Source organism: Dendropsophus ebraccatus, chromosome 1 (assembly GCF_027789765.1).
Source record: "Dendropsophus ebraccatus isolate aDenEbr1 chromosome 1, aDenEbr1.pat, whole genome shotgun sequence".
Taxonomy (NCBI): domain Eukaryota; kingdom Metazoa; phylum Chordata; class Amphibia; order Anura; family Hylidae; genus Dendropsophus; species Dendropsophus ebraccatus.
The window spans coordinates 74,566,496-74,584,045 of NC_091454.1; the positions used below are offsets into that span (position 1 = coordinate 74,566,496).

General features: G+C 41.3%; 2 protein-coding genes across 3 annotated transcripts in view; one reads left to right on the forward strand and one right to left on the reverse strand.

Moving 5' to 3' along the window:
* The window catches only part of ANO4 (anoctamin 4), a 92,980-nt gene extending 87,448 nt beyond the window's left edge, over positions 1–5,532 (forward strand). The window contains exons 26-28 of the mRNA XM_069973228.1: positions 167–272; positions 1,772–1,973; positions 4,981–5,532. Of these exons, the coding sequence (XP_069829329.1) occupies positions 167–272; positions 1,772–1,963 (298 nt within the window). The 3' untranslated portion in view covers positions 1,964–1,973; positions 4,981–5,532. The remainder of the gene's footprint in view (positions 1–166; positions 273–1,771; positions 1,974–4,980) is intronic.
* Positions 5,533–6,827: 1,295 nt separating this feature from the next.
* The window catches only part of LOC138794513 (sodium-coupled monocarboxylate transporter 1-like), a 49,603-nt gene continuing 38,880 nt past the window's right edge, over positions 6,828–17,550 (reverse strand). For both annotated transcript variants that reach the window (XM_069973198.1, XM_069973206.1), the window contains 5 exons: positions 12,178–12,264; positions 11,718–11,926; positions 11,136–11,239; positions 8,899–8,990; positions 6,828–7,572 (listed from right to left, as the gene is read on the reverse strand). In XM_069973198.1, coding sequence (XP_069829299.1) covers positions 7,471–7,572; positions 8,899–8,990; positions 11,136–11,239; positions 11,718–11,926; positions 12,178–12,264 — 594 coding nt within the window. In that variant the 3' untranslated portion in view covers positions 6,828–7,470. The remainder of the gene's footprint in view (positions 7,573–8,898; positions 8,991–11,135; positions 11,240–11,717; positions 11,927–12,177; positions 12,265–17,550) is intronic.

A 17,550-nucleotide genomic window follows, 5' to 3' on the forward strand; every position in this document is an offset into this window, starting at 1 on the left:
CTAGCTGGGGGTCGGGAGCCTGTCACCCCGCCACGGGAGGGTGACAGGTCTCCTTTAAATCAAAAGTCATTCCTGTTAGAATATCGAACTTTTGTGTTCTCTTCCCCCACTTGTTGTTTTTATGTGTTTAGTTCTTACATACCATGCAATGTTCTGTTATCTCAAGGTACCGGGACTACAGAGATCCACCTCATGCTCATGAGCCCTATGCTTATACTCTACAGTTTTGGCATGTACTTGCTGCACGCTTAGCTTTCATCATTGTATTTGAGGTAAGATGCTATAACCCGTGATACCTAACCTTTTATATTCCCTATTATCATCATTCAGGCTGGGTTCACACTGTAAAATAAAAGCGAAGTACGACCATAACTGTGAGTGGAAAAAAACACACCGTGTAAACAGATGGAAAAAAACCCAGCCATTTTGCAAAAGCAGGTCATATATAATTTGGACGGTCGTAGTCAATTATGTCCGTTATTATAAACTGCATTGCCAGACTATTTAACAATTTTTCTCAATGGAGCACATTATTAAAATTGTATAAAATTCATGTATGTTTACCTCACAATCATAGCTGTATCTTGCATTTATTTTACATTGTGAACATAGCCTTAGGATTGATCAAACTCTTTTTTTCACCATTTTGTGGGTCATGTTGTTACCCCTTGCCTCTGGGGCCTTAATGCCCAGGGGCTATTGTTCAAGTCTCATTTTGTATAGTAATAACCTTGTGATGCTTTTAAAGGGAACCAGTCACGTTAAAGTGCCTATTAAGCTAGGGAAATGTGCTCATACATCACTCAGCACACTTCCCATACATCTCCCTATCCCCTGCATCCCTGCAAAGTAAAAATTGTAAACTTTTACAAATTAGCGGTCCATATGTTAATCAACCCTAAGTAGTCATCTGGGCAGTGGGTAGTTTGCAGGTAGTCACCGTCCCCTGGGCAATCCTTTGAGGTAATTACGCCTCTCTGGGCGTGAGGGGCATTGTTCAAACAGTGAGGCTGTGACGTCATCCAGAGGCATGCCGTAGTGCACATCGATGCACCGACATTCTCATGACGTCTCACATGTGCAGTACAGCGAGTCTAGTTCTGTGCTGTAGGCAGCACGATGAGAACGTTAGTGCGTATCCGACTCCTCCACTGGTCCTGGAGCAGCTCCCGGCACCCTTCTCTAGGCTGCCGGCACCCATGCTCCACCACTGGCAGCCCTCTGTCAGCTTCTTCCCGCCACTGCTGCTGGCTCCCCATGCTGCCGTGATTACGCTCCCCGGCCGGTCCAAGCTCATGGCACCCCTCTCCAGACTCCTGAGCCTTCCGCCCTGTGCTCTCAGAAGAGCAGCCGCCTCTTCATTGGGTTAGATGGGGAAAAGTGAATACTGGTGGCCATTGTAAATGCAGAAACTGGAGTCATGGTAGATGAGGGTCCTAGACAGGCGAGCATCACCTATATGGTATTTATGGCATATACTGGGGATATAGCATAAATGCTTAAAGGAGTAGTCCCAGCTTAGCTTATTATCTCCTATCCATAGCTGATTGAATTCCTGATTACTACAATTTAGATTCAATATTTGTGTTCACTTCCATATATATGACATGTGTCTTTGCTATATTGAGGTTCTTTGAAAAATTAAGGGAGCAAGAAAACCCCTTCGACTTTTGTTACTGTCTCTAAATATCTGACAGATTTAGAGATTACACAATATTAAATTATGTGTTTGACACTATATAAACCATATAACATATTTTATGTATTGCAGCATCTTGTTTTTTGCATAAAGAATCTAATTTCCTACCTGATACCAGACCTTCCAAAAGACCTGCGGGATCGAATGAGGAGGGAAAAATATCTTATACAAGAAATGATGTATGAAGCAGAACTTGAAAGAGTGCAGAAGGAAAAGAAAGAAAGGAAGAAGAATGAAAAATATCAACACAATGAGTGGCCCTAATTCTAAATACGTGAGAAAAACTACTATACAACATATGGGTCAGGGTGTCTGTTGGAATCTGTCACACATTAGAGATAGTTTCCTCTAAGTTCTGCTTCCAATTTATCTGGAAAGTATATATGCTGGGAGTTCTAGCAACAGGGCCCCTTTTACCAGCAAATTTTGGGGGGTCTAATAAAAAGACTGTCCTAAGTGTATAACTAATTAAATTCCCAAACATTTCAACCTTTTAACCATTCGTGTTGCAGTCAATTTAAAGGGGTTGTCTGGGATTTTTCAATGAACTAGTACACTTTAATTTTTTTATTTAGAGCACATATTGGGGCTAAGTTACAAACATGTTTCCATCAGAAAATTGCCAGGTTTTTCTCCATTTTCCCTGTCAGTTTGGTATTCCGACATATTTACTAAAGGTGTGTGACACAATTTTTTCAAAAAACCCACAAAACCTGTCATTATAGGTCCATAAACATGCCAAGTGGGCGTGTCATGAGTGTATCCTTTAAAACCCACCACAACCGACAGATTTAGTAAGCAAACACGTTTTCTACTCTAAAAACGGGACGGGAGGGTTGAGCTTTAGTTTTATCCTGTGAAAAACCTTCCAGATTTACTAAGGGTGTGCGCCACATTAATGAATTTGATGCGAAAAGCCAAACACAACTGACAGCATTACAGCTTAAAGGGGCTTTCCAGTGCTACAAAAACATGGCCGCTTCCTTCCAGAGACAGCATCGCTCTTGTCTTCAGTTCAGGTGTGGTTTGCAATTAGGCTCCATTCACTTCAATGGAACTGAGTTACAAAAGCCCACCCATACTGGAGAAAAGAGTGGTGCAGTCTCTGGAAGAGAGTGGCCATGTTTTTGTTGCACCAGATAACCCCTTCAAAATTGATGGATTGCTAGTAAGTCAGCTGCATTGTGTTCTTAGGCTTAGTCACTTGACCACTCCACCTGTGTTTTCTTTACTGCCTGTGATGTCACGTTCCCTTTCTGTTTCCTTTTCCTGCCACTGAGGGAACAGTGAGTCATTGGGTGGGTGGGGCATGCATCCACATTGATTTAGCCCCACCCCTGTAGGAGGTGCTAACATCTGAGTCCTGTAAAAACTGCAGTAAAAGCAGCATGACACGGAGGAGACCAGGATCTGATAGCCATGTTGTGGGGGCTTTGTAGTGTTAAAGTCCTGGCACCGAATGCCACCATAACAGCTGCATGTATGTCCCCCAATGTTTTCATGGATTATATCGCATACTCCAACACATTGTGAGCCCCATTGGGGACTGGGACCAATCCCAGTGACTGCAATCCCTGTACAGCACTGCAAAATAGGTTGGAGCCATATACATAACAAGCAGTGCTGCTGCTGTCTGTAATATGGAGAGCAGATTTGCTACTTCACTTCATGCCAGTCGCCATTCTATCTATTTTTTGTGGAGGAAAACGTGTATCAGAATCCTAAGGGTGCCTTTACACAGAGAGATTTATCTGACAGATTTTTGAGGCCAAAGCCACAACAGACTATAAACAGAAAACAGGTAATAAAGGATTTCTCCTCTTTTTAAATCCATTCCTGGCTTTGGCTTTAAAGATCTGTCAGATAAGTCTCTCTGTGTAAACACACCCTAACTCCTATAAGCTCCACCCACTGAAGCCCCTCCCATCTGCACATTGCTGACCCTTGTGACCTAGAAGTATACTTCTTGCCCCCTTAGCTTTATATTAAAACCACCACTACCCCCAGCTTGATTCACACTCCATAGGCCTCTTATTCACACCACTTTTGAAACAAAGTTAATGCCAGGGCTCCAGGCTGCAGATGATAAGAAAATAAAAAGTATGAATTTACATAAATTGGCCATGAATTGGCATAAAAGTTGTTGTTTCTTTATACTGATCACATGTCCTGTTTAGGAATAAAACACTGTCCACCCCTTCACTATAACTTCCTGGTCACCTCCTGGTATAAGGCAACAAATTTAGTCTGTAGGCCATAAAGGCAGAATTACTGGTGTGTTGCACAGTCTTGGGTACCTACTTACCAAACTCTATTAGCCACTTAATATTGACATGTTGATAACCAGAGCTAAATTTACATTGCTGGATCCTGTGAGTATAAGTTTTTTGTACCCTATGCTTCAACAACACAATTCATCCTTCCTCAATTGAGAATAATATAGTTTTGACTGGAGCCAACTCTGCAATAATACCCATAGTACTGCTCAATATCAATGTGATGAACTGCTCTCCATATACATTTTGGTAATGAAGTATATATTACTGTTTTATTACATGTCATTTAAGAGGTATCCCCATCATATACATGTGGATATACTACGAATAAGTCATAGGTGTAGGTCCCACCTGTTAAACCCGGTTTCTTGACCCCCCAGTGGCCAATTTCCAGACCCCCACCCATTACACATTTTGCATGCATGGTCATGAGTGAACCTTGAGCCCGCTTGGGTTCATCCAAACCTGAGTGGGCAGCATTTGATTACCGGTGGCAAAAGATGTTTGATGCAGCCCTAGGAAGTCTTGGAAAACATGGATGCAGCCTGTGGCTGTATCCATGTTTTTCAGGCAGCCTTATAGCTGCATCCAACTTTTTCAGCCATCGGTAATCAAATGCTGCCCACTCAGGTTTGGATGAACCCAATCGGGCTCAAGGTTCACTCATCTCTGATGGTCAGCTTTAGTTGCTACAAAATAGTGTATGCCCTTGTATAACACACGTCTCTCACAGAAATTAACTAAAGTTTATATGAAAATATGACTCTTCTGCTGTTTGGGTCCAGTAACTGGCAGATAAATAATTCCTGCTAGCCATGTTAACTCTCTTGGGGCTTCATTCTGTGTGATCTGAACCCCCACAGGGAATACTTGGATGTTTTATTCTCCACTTACAGGTCAATACAAGTGACACCATGAGACATAATCCAGGATATATTTACATTTCATTTTAAACACTTTAGAACTATACTTTTACTAACTACAATCTCTTGCTTTTACTTACAGAGAACTATTTTTGGTACAGTTGCACTATACATCTTATTGCATGGAAACAAGATAGAAGGCTGCAGCTCAGCATTACTACCCAGCAACAGATCTACTGTGAAACCATTTTGCAATATGAAATTGCAACTCTGCTAATTCCACAGCGAGCATGTGGTCACTGGAAGACATCCTCGGCTTTTAAGATTCTGCCTATAGCAATGGATACAGTCAGACAGTAGTCCTCCTTTTTTACCATTCTTTTTCCTTTCTAGCTTCATTTTTGTTTATCAGATATGAATTATCTATTTCATAATGTAACTTTTAGGATATCTTCCATTGGATCACCAAACTTGGAATTGCAAACTTGTTTACAGCGCAACACTTTTTTTGTACTTCAGATGTTTCTGAGGAAAGTTTCTATATTATTGTACATCCTATATAAATGTAAATATGTGTACATAGTTCAAAGAGCTTCATTATTTGTACATAGCCAAATCTACAAAGAATGTTCAATTTTCAATCTTTAATTGGAAGTTCTTGGAGACAAAGCTACATTTTATGCTTGTATAATGTGATGCAATAAACTGGAATATGCACCTGAATTGCTTATCATTTGTAGTATTTTCTGCTCTACCTATGGCTCCTCTATAAACACTATAGCACTCATTAGGAGTGCTTATAGTTAGAGGCATAGGTGCAGCCGGGGTTCGCCAGGTGCTGATGCCAGTGGCCCTAAGCATCCACTGGGGGACTGGCCTAGGGGGGAAATACCACCCTGCCCTCCTGGGCCAGAATTCATTGTACAGAAAACATATATTAGGAGCAAAAGAAATGAATATGTAAGAGCGCCTGTTATCTCTCTACTGTAATAATAACAATAATAATATTTCTAAGATTGATTGGTTTAAAATTTTAAATAGATTAAGTGACATAAAATCCAGAAATATACTGTAAACTAACTCTTATTCAGCGGACAAAAAAAAAATTGTAAGCCAAAAACTTAAAACAAGAACATCTGCCATAATGCCAGAAGGTGGCAGCGTAAGCTTACACAACAGAGAACTAGACTTGCTTTGATCTCTTTGTGTATGCTAAGTTGAAGGGACATCTCTAAGAATTTAAAGTAGATCTGTAAGGTGTTTTATCTGAGAGCAGAATAGGGTGTAGGAGACAATGAGATCCATGATAAATATTCTTATATGATAAATTTCTTATTATTTGATTCATTATTTAAATACTGCTGGGACTAATAGGAAAAGTATGCTTCTCCTGCTAATACAGAGTAGCTGACATCTTGTCATATAAACATACTAGTACAGTTTAAAATAGTAAATTATGCCTCTCCTACCCAATACTGCCACCCTTGGTGGTCTCCACCTATGCCTACCTCTTGCCCTGACACTGAATGTAAATAATACCCCTGCAAAGATGTTTCCCTCAAGGGGTTGTCCCACCATTGAGACTTATGCCCCTTCCACAGGAACTTGCAGAGGTGGGTTACACTGTGGCTGGGAGCTGCAGGGGATTATGACAGGTGAGCAGGCTTTTTTTTTTGTTTTATAGCACTCTGACTCTATTTTGGAAAAAGTGTCCATACTGGAATATTTCTTTAAAGAGGACCTGTCACCCCCCGCGCCTGGGTGACAGGCTCTCGACCCCAGCTAGATCCCCTTATAGTTACCTCATGTCGCCGAGTCCCGCTGCCGGAGTCGGTCCCGGGACGGAGATATCCCGGCGAGAAGCCGGCGCGCGCGCTGTGGAGATGGGTCCAGCGCCCATAGAGAATGAATGGAGCCGGAGCCGGATATCTCTGTCCCGGGACCGGCTCCAGCAGCAGGACTCAGCGACATGAGGTAACTATAAGGGGATCTATCTGGGGGTCGGGAGCCTGTCACCCCGGCACGGGGGGGGGTGACAGGTCTCCTTTAAAGAAAAAGTACTAGAAAAAAAAATCCTGTGCAAACGGAGTGGGGGTCATATAATAAAAAATGTATGCTTATCTGTCCACATGCCCCCCTAGCACCACATCAATGGATCTCTGACTTAAAGTGTAACTGTCATTTAATTTTTTTTTGCAGAAACCAATATTACAAGCAATCTTAAGAAACTCTGTAATAGGTTTTATTAGGCAAAAAGCCTCTTTCTGTACTTAAAAGGCAGTTTTCCAGCCTCCCCCTCACTTCTTATCTGCTCATTATCAGGCAAAGTCGTCTTCATTACAGAGGAGCAAAGTGCAGACAGGGTTGCTGAATTCATTATAACCAATGGAGGGGAGAGGGGGATGAGTGAGCAAGAAGAGGAGACAAGATGGGAGCTTGAAAAAATTCCTGAAAAACAGTATCCAAAAACACCTGTACTTTAAAAAACACGCTGATTTGCAAACAGTTTTGGAGGTTGCTTTTCTGGGCAGTTTATAATGTATCTGTGGTTTTTTACTAACCGTGTGAACATAGCCTTACTAGTGTTTATAGCTAATATACACAAATGTGGCAGTCCTTTAGGCATTGGTCCTCAAGGCATTTGAGGTAAACTTATTTCGTCCTGTGAGAAAGTGGGGTTGTTGTGTCCTGTAATGGGGTAAGGTTTCCAGCTTATATCTTCAATTTTTTCAGCCTGTACAATAATGAAAAAACAAATATGATTATGTATGATCACTAAATTAAATAATATTTTAGAAAAAGAATTGATTCCTACAGATCTGGACAGTTCATGACATGGACAGAGGTGGCAGCAGAGAGCACCACATCAGCTTATAAGTACTGAAAGGCTTGAGATTTATTTTTAAATTAAAGTAATTAAAAATCTGTATTACCTTCTGCCACCAGTTGCTATGGAAAATATTTTTCTCTCTGGAGTACCCCTTTAATCACTTTCCCCACTCGTGATTCCTCATTCTTTTTTCCCAATATAGTGATCCTCTGCTCACTGCAAAGTAGTCTACTCTATAGCAATATACAGGGAAGCTAAGACGGCTTTGTAGGATTGAATTGTGAACAAGCCAGCGTTATTTCTATTCACTGCTATATTCTATTCATTAGTTGCTATTTGTAGGAAACTTACTGGAAACCACATACCGTATATGACTGCCAGAAGAGAAAGGAGACTGACTGAGGAACTTATTGGGGACTATATTTAGAGCCACCAGAGAGGGAAGGACAATGACTGGTGGTGATGTGGGATGAGGGGAGTAATAGACATATTGGGGGAGATTTATGAAAGGGTGTAAATATACACCTGGTGTAAACTGCCCACAGCAACCAATCACAGCTCCTTTTATATGTTACCAGAGCTGAAAGCTGAGCTGTGATTGGTTGCTGTGAGCAGTTTACACCAGGTGTATATTTACACCCTTTCATAAATCTCCCCCATTGTACATACAAGCTGTTTTGGGAGCTGTAGACAGAAGACAGACAAATGACTGATCAGCTGCTCATTTTCAATACCACAGAATAGCAGTAGTATTACTGTATGGCATATCCCATTTAGGATAGATAAGCTTAGGGTGGGCTCACACTGCATTTTTGCAATCCGTTTAACGGATCCGTTTTTTTAACGGACAAAAAAATAGTGTCAGTAACATTTTTGTGTCCGTAAAAAAAAACTGATCCGTTTTGATCCGTTTTTTTTTTTATAATGGAAGTCAATGGAAAAACGGATGCACACAAATGCATCCGTTTTTTTTTTTATAATGGAAGTCAATGGAAAAACGGATCAAAACGGATGCACACAAATGCATCAGTTTTTTGCAATCCGTTTTTCATCCTTTTTTTTGGCAAAAAACTGATGATAAAAACGGATTGCAAAAACGCAGTGTGAACTCAGCCTTAAACATTTTTTCACTGAACGGAGGGTCACCTCTCTATATGATGTTTCCACTGCAGATATCTCTTAAACAAATGTTGAAATACTAGATGTTAGAATAAAATTTGATATTTTTACCTTGTTTTTGGTCTGAAAACAACAGAACATGTCAAGTACACAGTCTTGTCTTCCATAGAGAAAATCACGATTTATCTTTTGTTTCCATCCCCCTGTAACATATAATAATAATATTTATTTGTATAGCGCCAACAGATTCTGCAGCACTTATATATATGCACAGATGTCCACAGTAATAAATGCTACACGTCTATGGTATCAGTCATCTAAAATGTAAAATTATCACTAGTGAAAATATTGTTTTCCTTTATCCTTACTATGGCGAAAACTTGTGAAAAACTGATTCCAAACAAGTACTAGAAGTTTTTCAGTGAGAAATCAAACTGTAACTAAGGTCTGTGGTGGCTATGTTCACATTATGTTTAACAGCGTCCGTTGCATAGCAGGACGTTCCTGCAGCCGGTACCTCTGTATTGGCTGCAGGAACATTCTTTTTTTTATGTTAATTTGCGGGCACCGTTGGTTGTGCCCGCAAATCTATTAACCATTCACTTCAATGTAATGTGCGGCCGTTCACACATTACAAAATATTTTCTGTTCTGCTGAATTAAATTGCCTGGTTATGTCCTACTGGAAAAAAAATACCACTTCCTGCAGGACATACAGCAGCTGATAAGTACTGGGAGACTGGAGATTTATTAATAGAAGAATTACAAATCTTTGCCACTTTCCAACACCAGTTGATTTAAAGGTATTTTTTTTCTTCTGGAGTACACCTTTATTAGAGCAGCTCCACAAGTTCTGGGAGGCAGTTGTTTACTTAGAGGTGGGTATTAATATTTTACTGCAAATCAGCATTTGGCACTTATTTGTTGGGCCACTATGATAGTGCTTATTTACTAGGGGCATAATTATGGCACTATGTCACTTATTTACAGGGAGCACAGTGATGGCACGTCCGACATATACAGGGAGCACTAGGCATGGCTCTTCTTAACAGAGTACTATACTCAGTGCAGTACTATATTTATTAGAGGGGTTGGCCACTTTATAGTAATATTGTTCAGTGTACAGCATTAGTAAGTGTACTCACAGCACTTACTGACAGCAGCTCCCTGTGTACCTCATAGAGCTAAAATCAGACTCCCCTCCTCCAGAATGTGCTCTCCTGCTCTGTGTTGAGTCTGTCCATAAGATGGCTGACATGGGGGAGCATGTGACCATGCCCTGCCTCCAGTGTCCTCCATAGGCATATACAGGCTCAATAGTGGACACTTAGGGCCGGGACTTGGTCACCTGATCCTCCATGTCAGCCATCTTATGGACAGACTCACCACAGAGCAGGGCAGCCCAGCCTGAAGAAGTGGAGGCTGATTTTTACCTCTATGAGGTACTGTCAGGACTGTGCGCTGGCGCTCCTCGGTTTGAGCTGTACGGCGAGAAGGCGCTGAGTTCCAGAATCCTGTCTGAACACAGGTTTATTTGAGGTTTGTTCAGCCCCACCCGTCTTGCTTGTTGTGCCTTGGCAGCTTGAGGGTTACCTGCTGCTGTGCAGGAGAGCTGTGTGGAGGATCAGGGGCTGGTTCAATCAGCTGCTGGACTGAGTTCCTGATCCTGTATAAATAGTAGGTAAGCCCAGCATTCTGAGCTGGCTATTAGTGGTTACTAGTCCCAGCTCCCCTGCTCCTTTCCCAGCGTTCCCCTGTCCTTATACCCTTGCTATTGTTCTGCCAGTTTTCTGACCTTTTGCCTGACCTCCGACTATCTGACTTTCTGATTTTGTACTGCGTTGTCCGATTGGTTTTGACTTAGCTAGCTGACTCTCCTCCATTTTGTTTGTTTGTCTGTCTACGTTCTGTGGTTCCGTGGCCATTTATAACCGTGCGTGGCAAGTAGGCAGGGACATTGGTTGGGGCAAGTTCAGGGCTCACGGTCTTGTTCGTGTCTCCCCAGCCTAACAGGTACACAGGGAGCTGTTGTCAGTTAGTGCAGTAAGTACACTTACTAATACTGTACACTGAACAATTGTACTATAAAGTGGCCAACCCCTTTAAGCACACTGAGAAGATATGTAGATAGATAGCAAACCACACAAATAGTGGTAGCAAACCACACCTGAACTAAAAACAACAGTAGGGGGAAAAGTAGCCATGTTTTTGTAGCGCTGGATAACCCCTTTAAGCAGAGAGGTTCTTGCATATTCAGGGCACTGGGGTATGACCATCTGGCTGAAATATACATATGGCAACAATGTGTTTTCTATATATGATCCAAACGAACGCCAGTTTAATACATACCTGACAGAAGACTAACAATCATACCAACAACCACAGTCACGAGGGTCCCCAAAATGCTGAAGTATAAGTATGATAAAGAGTACCAGTAATCAGCAAGCTGTGGCCTGAAAAGATACAAGAAAGTAGATATACATACTGTGATATACTGTGAAATTACATTCAATGAACATTTGTATTACTCATGTAATAATAATTCCCCAGCAATGTGTTTGACAGATGAAGGCCATTAATAATAGAGATGATTGAACATCGGGAAATCTTAGGTCCGATCAAATTCAAACCTTCCTCATTTGATTTCCGATGCCTTCCCATTCCGTGGGGAAGGAGCCTATTACCTAGCCTGTATCCTTGTTTTTCAGGCGGTAATCTGTCTTGCTCCACCTTCCCCACGGAACGGGAAGGCATCGGGAATCAAATGAGGAAGGTTCGAGTTTAATCGAAGCTAAGGTTTCCCGATGTTCGATCATCTCTAATTAATAATACATGCAATGGCTATATTCCCACTATGTTTTTTTCCCTCTCAGGTTTTAAAAGATGGCCAATAGGAGAAATCAAAGCGAAATCATCCAACTAATGTCTCACCTCTCACTGGCTTCAGCTTGTGCTGCTGAGACAATCATTGTTACTGTCATTTCTGTAACCGATGTGATGTTCATGGTGTCACTATAAGCACAGGCGGCTGTCGAAAGTGGTAGAGGTCTACTTCTCTCAGGCAATGGGGGGTAGATCTGAGCTCCTATACCAGCCCATAATGATACAGCAAACCCCACAAGCAGCCCCACAATAGCTCCCTGGAGATGACAATTTAGCGATAAATCAGATTAGTGTTACAGGCTTTCTCCCCACTAGTATATATCATTAGGCATGTACCCAGTTCTACATAAGTCATGTACATATCTGTATAAAGTAGCAGCTATTATATCATATTAGGAAGCTGTATTATAGGCAATACCACTTTTAGTTATATTATTTATAAACCTTATGTATTATGTTGCTACTCCTGTACATTTCGAAAAACAGATGTTGTTGTAGGAATACTCACCAAAGGATTGCAGAAAGGTAAAAACATTCCTAAGGAAAAGAGTCCAAGAAGGGGCCCCCCAACCATAGCAAAGATAGACAATGCAGCCTGGGGGTTACAGAGAAATATTAGACAGATATTATTAGGCTGTGGCTTCTTTTTTATAAAATAGTAATGAACTATATAGATAAAATATTGCAGACGATAGAAACCCATTGACTTTATATGCATACCCTAAAAAAAGATTTAAATAGATATTCCCATCTCAACTCTTAAGATAAATATTTTTGCTAATGTATTTGTTTAGTAAACTTACGTACTTCTCCTGATATTCCCCGTTTTCCCTCCCATAGTTAACAGCTCGTTGTCTAGGTTACAGAATACCACTCTGCTCTAAAAGCAGTGGTCTGGCTGGTGTATATATAGCTATAATGTAGATGTATAGAGATATAGCAGGAGATTTATCAAAGGGTGTAAAATATACAGAAATATTTTAGGCAAGTAGAACAGGCATTAAAAGGGTAGTGCGGCGGTAAAGAATTATTCACAGAATAACACACATTACAAAGTTATACAACTTTGTAATATATGTTATGTCTGTGAATGGCCCCCTTCCCCGTGTCCCTGGAAGTGTGGTGCGCTATACATACCTGTCACGTGCCGACTCGTCTCCGATCTTCAGCCATTGAAGGCATCTTCGGACGGCCGGGCCGAATCCCTCCGACCGTCCTGAGTGCCGGCCCCCCTCTGCCGCGACAGCATAACTGTGCTCAGCCAATCGCGTCTGAGCAGCTGATGACGCGGCCGCGTCATCAGCTGCTCAGCCGCGATTGGCTGGGCCAAACTGTGCTCAGCCAATCGCGGCTGAGCAGCCGATGACGCGGCAGAGGGCGGCCGGCACTCAGGACGGTCGGAGGGATTCGGCCCGGCCGTCCGAAGATGACTTCAATGACTGAAGATCGGAGACGAGTCGGCACGTGACAGGTATGTATAGCGCACCACACTTCCGGGTCCACGGGTGGGGGTGGTGGGACACGGGGAAGGGGGCCATTCACAGACATAACATACATTACAAAGTTGTATAACTTTGTAATGTGTGTTATTCTGTGAATAATTCTTTTTTGCCGCACTACCCCTTTAAACCGAATGGCTGGGAGTTTTTAATATACATCTATTGTATGTTGTAAACGTAGTATCCTGTTTAAACAGTTAATTGGTGGGAGTACTGAAACACAGTGGGAATTTTCTGATGTCACACCCTCTGCTGTCATTTATTCAAAAGGGAAAAGCTTCATAAAGCCTCCATTTATGTCCCTGTTCCTTGTTGGATGACATCCTGACACATTGTGTAAATACAACTTACAAAGCTAGCAAGAATTTTAATACAGTTGTTAATTCCTGAAGATGGATACAAAGACTGAGTATTATAAACTTACAAATAAAATGTATTTGTAAAATAATCCTGACTTTGATCTTAGCCTATGAACCGTGTTTTCTTGGGGCCTTTACTGGAGACCTAGAAATGTCTTAAGCAAAATTAAAATTTATCAATTTCAAGGAACATTAGTGTGTGCGAAACGTTTAGGTGTGTTTAGCCAAAATGTTTTAACAAATACAGTCCACTATATTTATGAGGAGAGTGCTTCATCTACCATTGGGGTTAATTTTAAATATGAATGTAAACATATGTTTTCCCTAAATGGCTACAAGAAATAGGACATGAATAAACAATACTTGTTTTTGCCAGCATGACGTTATAATAAATATTTAGCAGATTCAATAGTAACTTCTTGTGCAATACAAACGAAACTATAAATACAGGACCCTGAGTGTTGTGTAGGAGAAACTATAGGCACTGTTAGGCTGGGCAAGAGACAATAGAGCAGACTACTACACTATTCTATAACAAAACATAACAAAATGGAAACTAGTATAACACATAACGTTAGAAAAGTTCTTTATGCGCCTTGGCTGATGTGTTGGCAGAGCTACAGTATAATATTTAAGCTGCCAGACCTGTGGCAATTCATCTAAAAATCAACTGTAGTGTTGTGTTGATACAAAACATATTTTATTACATGGCAACAATTCACAGGCATTCATTCTGGCCAATGATCTATACATTCTAACACAGAAAAAGATAAATGATACATAGATCAATGAATGGACAAGGTCCATCCACCCTTATCACTGAAGAAACCTATGTGCCTGCAACTGTTATTGAACTGGTTTAAAGTAATTACTAGTCCAGTGTTAGAAATGATACATGACTATAATATACCTCACATATGACTTACTGATGTGACTGGTTCTACATGTGCCAATGGCGAAAAGAACAAAGCTGTTAGGAAGTTAGGAAATATTTTCAAGAAGTACAAAGCTATGAGGGAATAGGCTAGCCTTGTAAGCCTTTTTTATACACAGTATTTATTCCCTACATTATCCACTGCCTGCCATGAGTGAATATACTCTTTTGTGGCAGAATCCACATGCTAAAATGTCTACTTTCAGGTATGTTTAGTTGTGCAATACATACAGTTTTAGGCTAAGTTCAGACACCGTCTTTTTATTTTTTTGGCCATTTGACAGCCATCTTTTTTTATTTCCAAATTTTTTTATTAATTTAAGAACATTATCCACAGTTAACAACTTATTTATTTTAATCAATGGGCCAAACATTTTTAAGACCCAGAACAGAACTGGTTGGACATTCCTGAGATATTCGATAACTAGAATATAGTCACACAGACCAAATAGTATAGTGTCTGAATACTGCCCCTTCTGTCACAAAATTTCACAAACAGGGTAGCCAAAGCCTATAAGGCTGAAAAGAACCCCCTAAAATATTTGCTATAACATGATCGCCTAAAGAAAAATGAATGCAAAAATGCTTAAAGTGACACTGTCACTCCCTTTTTACATTATGACTACTTTACACAGGTGTAAAGGGTAAATTTAGCAGTTTCAATACCTTATACCTTATACCTTTATCATACATGATGGTGCTTGTTCAAGTTAAAAGTGATCTTTTATCATCCACGACTTGTGCCACCTGGGCGGGGCTTCTTGGCTGAATGGCCACTTAGCCACGCCAACAACATAGACCCACCCTCTGTGACGTCGAAGCCCCCTACCCTTGACGACCATTGGAACAGGCTGGCCTAAAGGTCTAGGCCCCACCCCCTCTAGGTTGGCCCATAACAATGACATCAAGGAGGGGCGTGACCTACAGGGCGATGTGGGTGGGGCTAAGTGGGGCTGCACACGTGAAGCCCCACCCAGGTATCCCAATCTGCAGATGATAAAAGATGACTTTTTACTGGAACAAGCACATGACATATAATATAAAATAAGGTATGAAAACTGCAAAATGTACCCATTACACCTGTGTAAAGAAGTCATAATGCAAAAAGGGGGGGACAGTGTCACTTAAAATTCAGGGGTCACAGTACCATCTTTGGCTAAAAATGTCGCAATCAGGTACATTATGAATACATACAAAAAAAATTTGTGGGCATATGGCCTGCCTATAAAAGAAATTTCCAATCCTGTAGAGTCCTTTGTCTGTCCACCACTTAAAGGTCCCAGACTGCAGGCCTGGAGCAAATGATGGATTAGATAAAAGAGGCACGTGGTCTGATACAAACCCAAAGGGAGTCTTAAGCTGATCCCACACCACCAAGGTAAAAGAGAGGAGTGGGCAAAAAACAGTGGGATGCTTGCGTATGGGCAATCAAGGTAATAAATCCAAAGTAACACTCAGACAGGCATGTTTCTCAATTGCTAACCACAATGGAAGAGCCAATACTCTATGCAAAAAGACAGCTGGCACGTGTCAGGCGGCACTATAGTATTTTGTGATATTCAGAAGCCCAAGGCCTCCGTTTCTATTAGTTTCTTAGCAGGGCCGGACTGGCACTGAAAAGCAGCCCTGGCACACAAACCCCACCAGCCCACATATAAATCTTCCCGCACCCATTGCACCAACTGTGCAATGGAAAAATAGAACATTTTTCAGATACCAGGTGTACGCAGGTGCTGAAGAGTAATATCACTTAGCAGATTATAGAGAGTACAGCAGCGATCAGATGCAGAATATAGAACAATAACTTAGGATCTGTCCGCTCTCCTGTCATCTGCCATTCATAATAGTAAAGGTATATTTGCCCTGAAAACTATTCAGTCCATTCTTCAGGAAAAACAGCACCTTAACATCTTAAAGTTATAGTACTGAAATAATTTAGGGGCATCTTTCCTTCCTGCCTCCGTATTGTGCTCTTCCCCTGTTATTCCTCCTGGAAATCTATATACCTCCATTATTTATAGTGTGCACCTCCTCACCAAACTGTAGGGACAGAGAAGGTGATGCACCATAAAGCATGGGGGGAGTATACAATGAACAAGTATAATCCCACACATGGTACCATCATACTGACCATATCCAGTACACACAGACCAACTGTATATGAGGGTTAAATGATAACACCACACCATTACCAGATATTACCACCACATACAGTAATATGTTACCATTATAGTCTTACTAAATAAAACAAAAGGTAATATTACCAATAACACTATACAGGGAGCAAATAATACCATCATATACTGTGTATAAAACCCTTTATGAAGACCATTTATACCTCCATACATTGAGCACAGTTACAGTACATTCAGTGACTCACAAGTGACGTCTTCTCTGACTGGCGTCTTCCTCTTTTGTTGTCTTCCCCACTTGGACCAGGCCATCATGATGATTTCTTCTGGTCACGATTAATCTCCACAGAATCTGTCAGACACACATTTTAGGCTCTGACATTTTATAACACTACCTACCCACCTCTATACAAGCTGCCCATCCAAAGTGCCCCAAATGCTAATAATGCCCTCCTCTCTAGCCCATGCAGTATTAGTTCCCTTAACAGTATCCCTTATTACTGCCCCATATAGAAGTTACCCCATAATAGTGCCCCTGCACAGTAGTTATCAAATAGTGTCCCTGCACAGTTACCCCATTATTTCCCCCATGCTGCGGGTAATCCTATAAGTGTCCAAAATAGTAGTAATTCCCCAATGGTGCACCATATAGATTTTCAATCCCCTCCTTAGCGCCCAATATAGTAGCTAACTCCTCCCAGTAATGCCTCATATACTAGTTCCCCCCCCCCCAATAGTAGCCATTCCCCCAGTAGTGTCCCATATAGTATCCAACCCCCCACATTGGGGCCCGTATTATATCCAATCGCCCGATAGTGTCCCATATAGTATCCAATCTCCCCAATAGTGACCTATGTTGTAGCCAATCCCCCAATAATGTCCCGTATAGTATCCAATCCCCCCAATAGTTCCCTCATAGCAGCCAATCCCCCAAAAGTGCCCCACATAGTAGCCAAT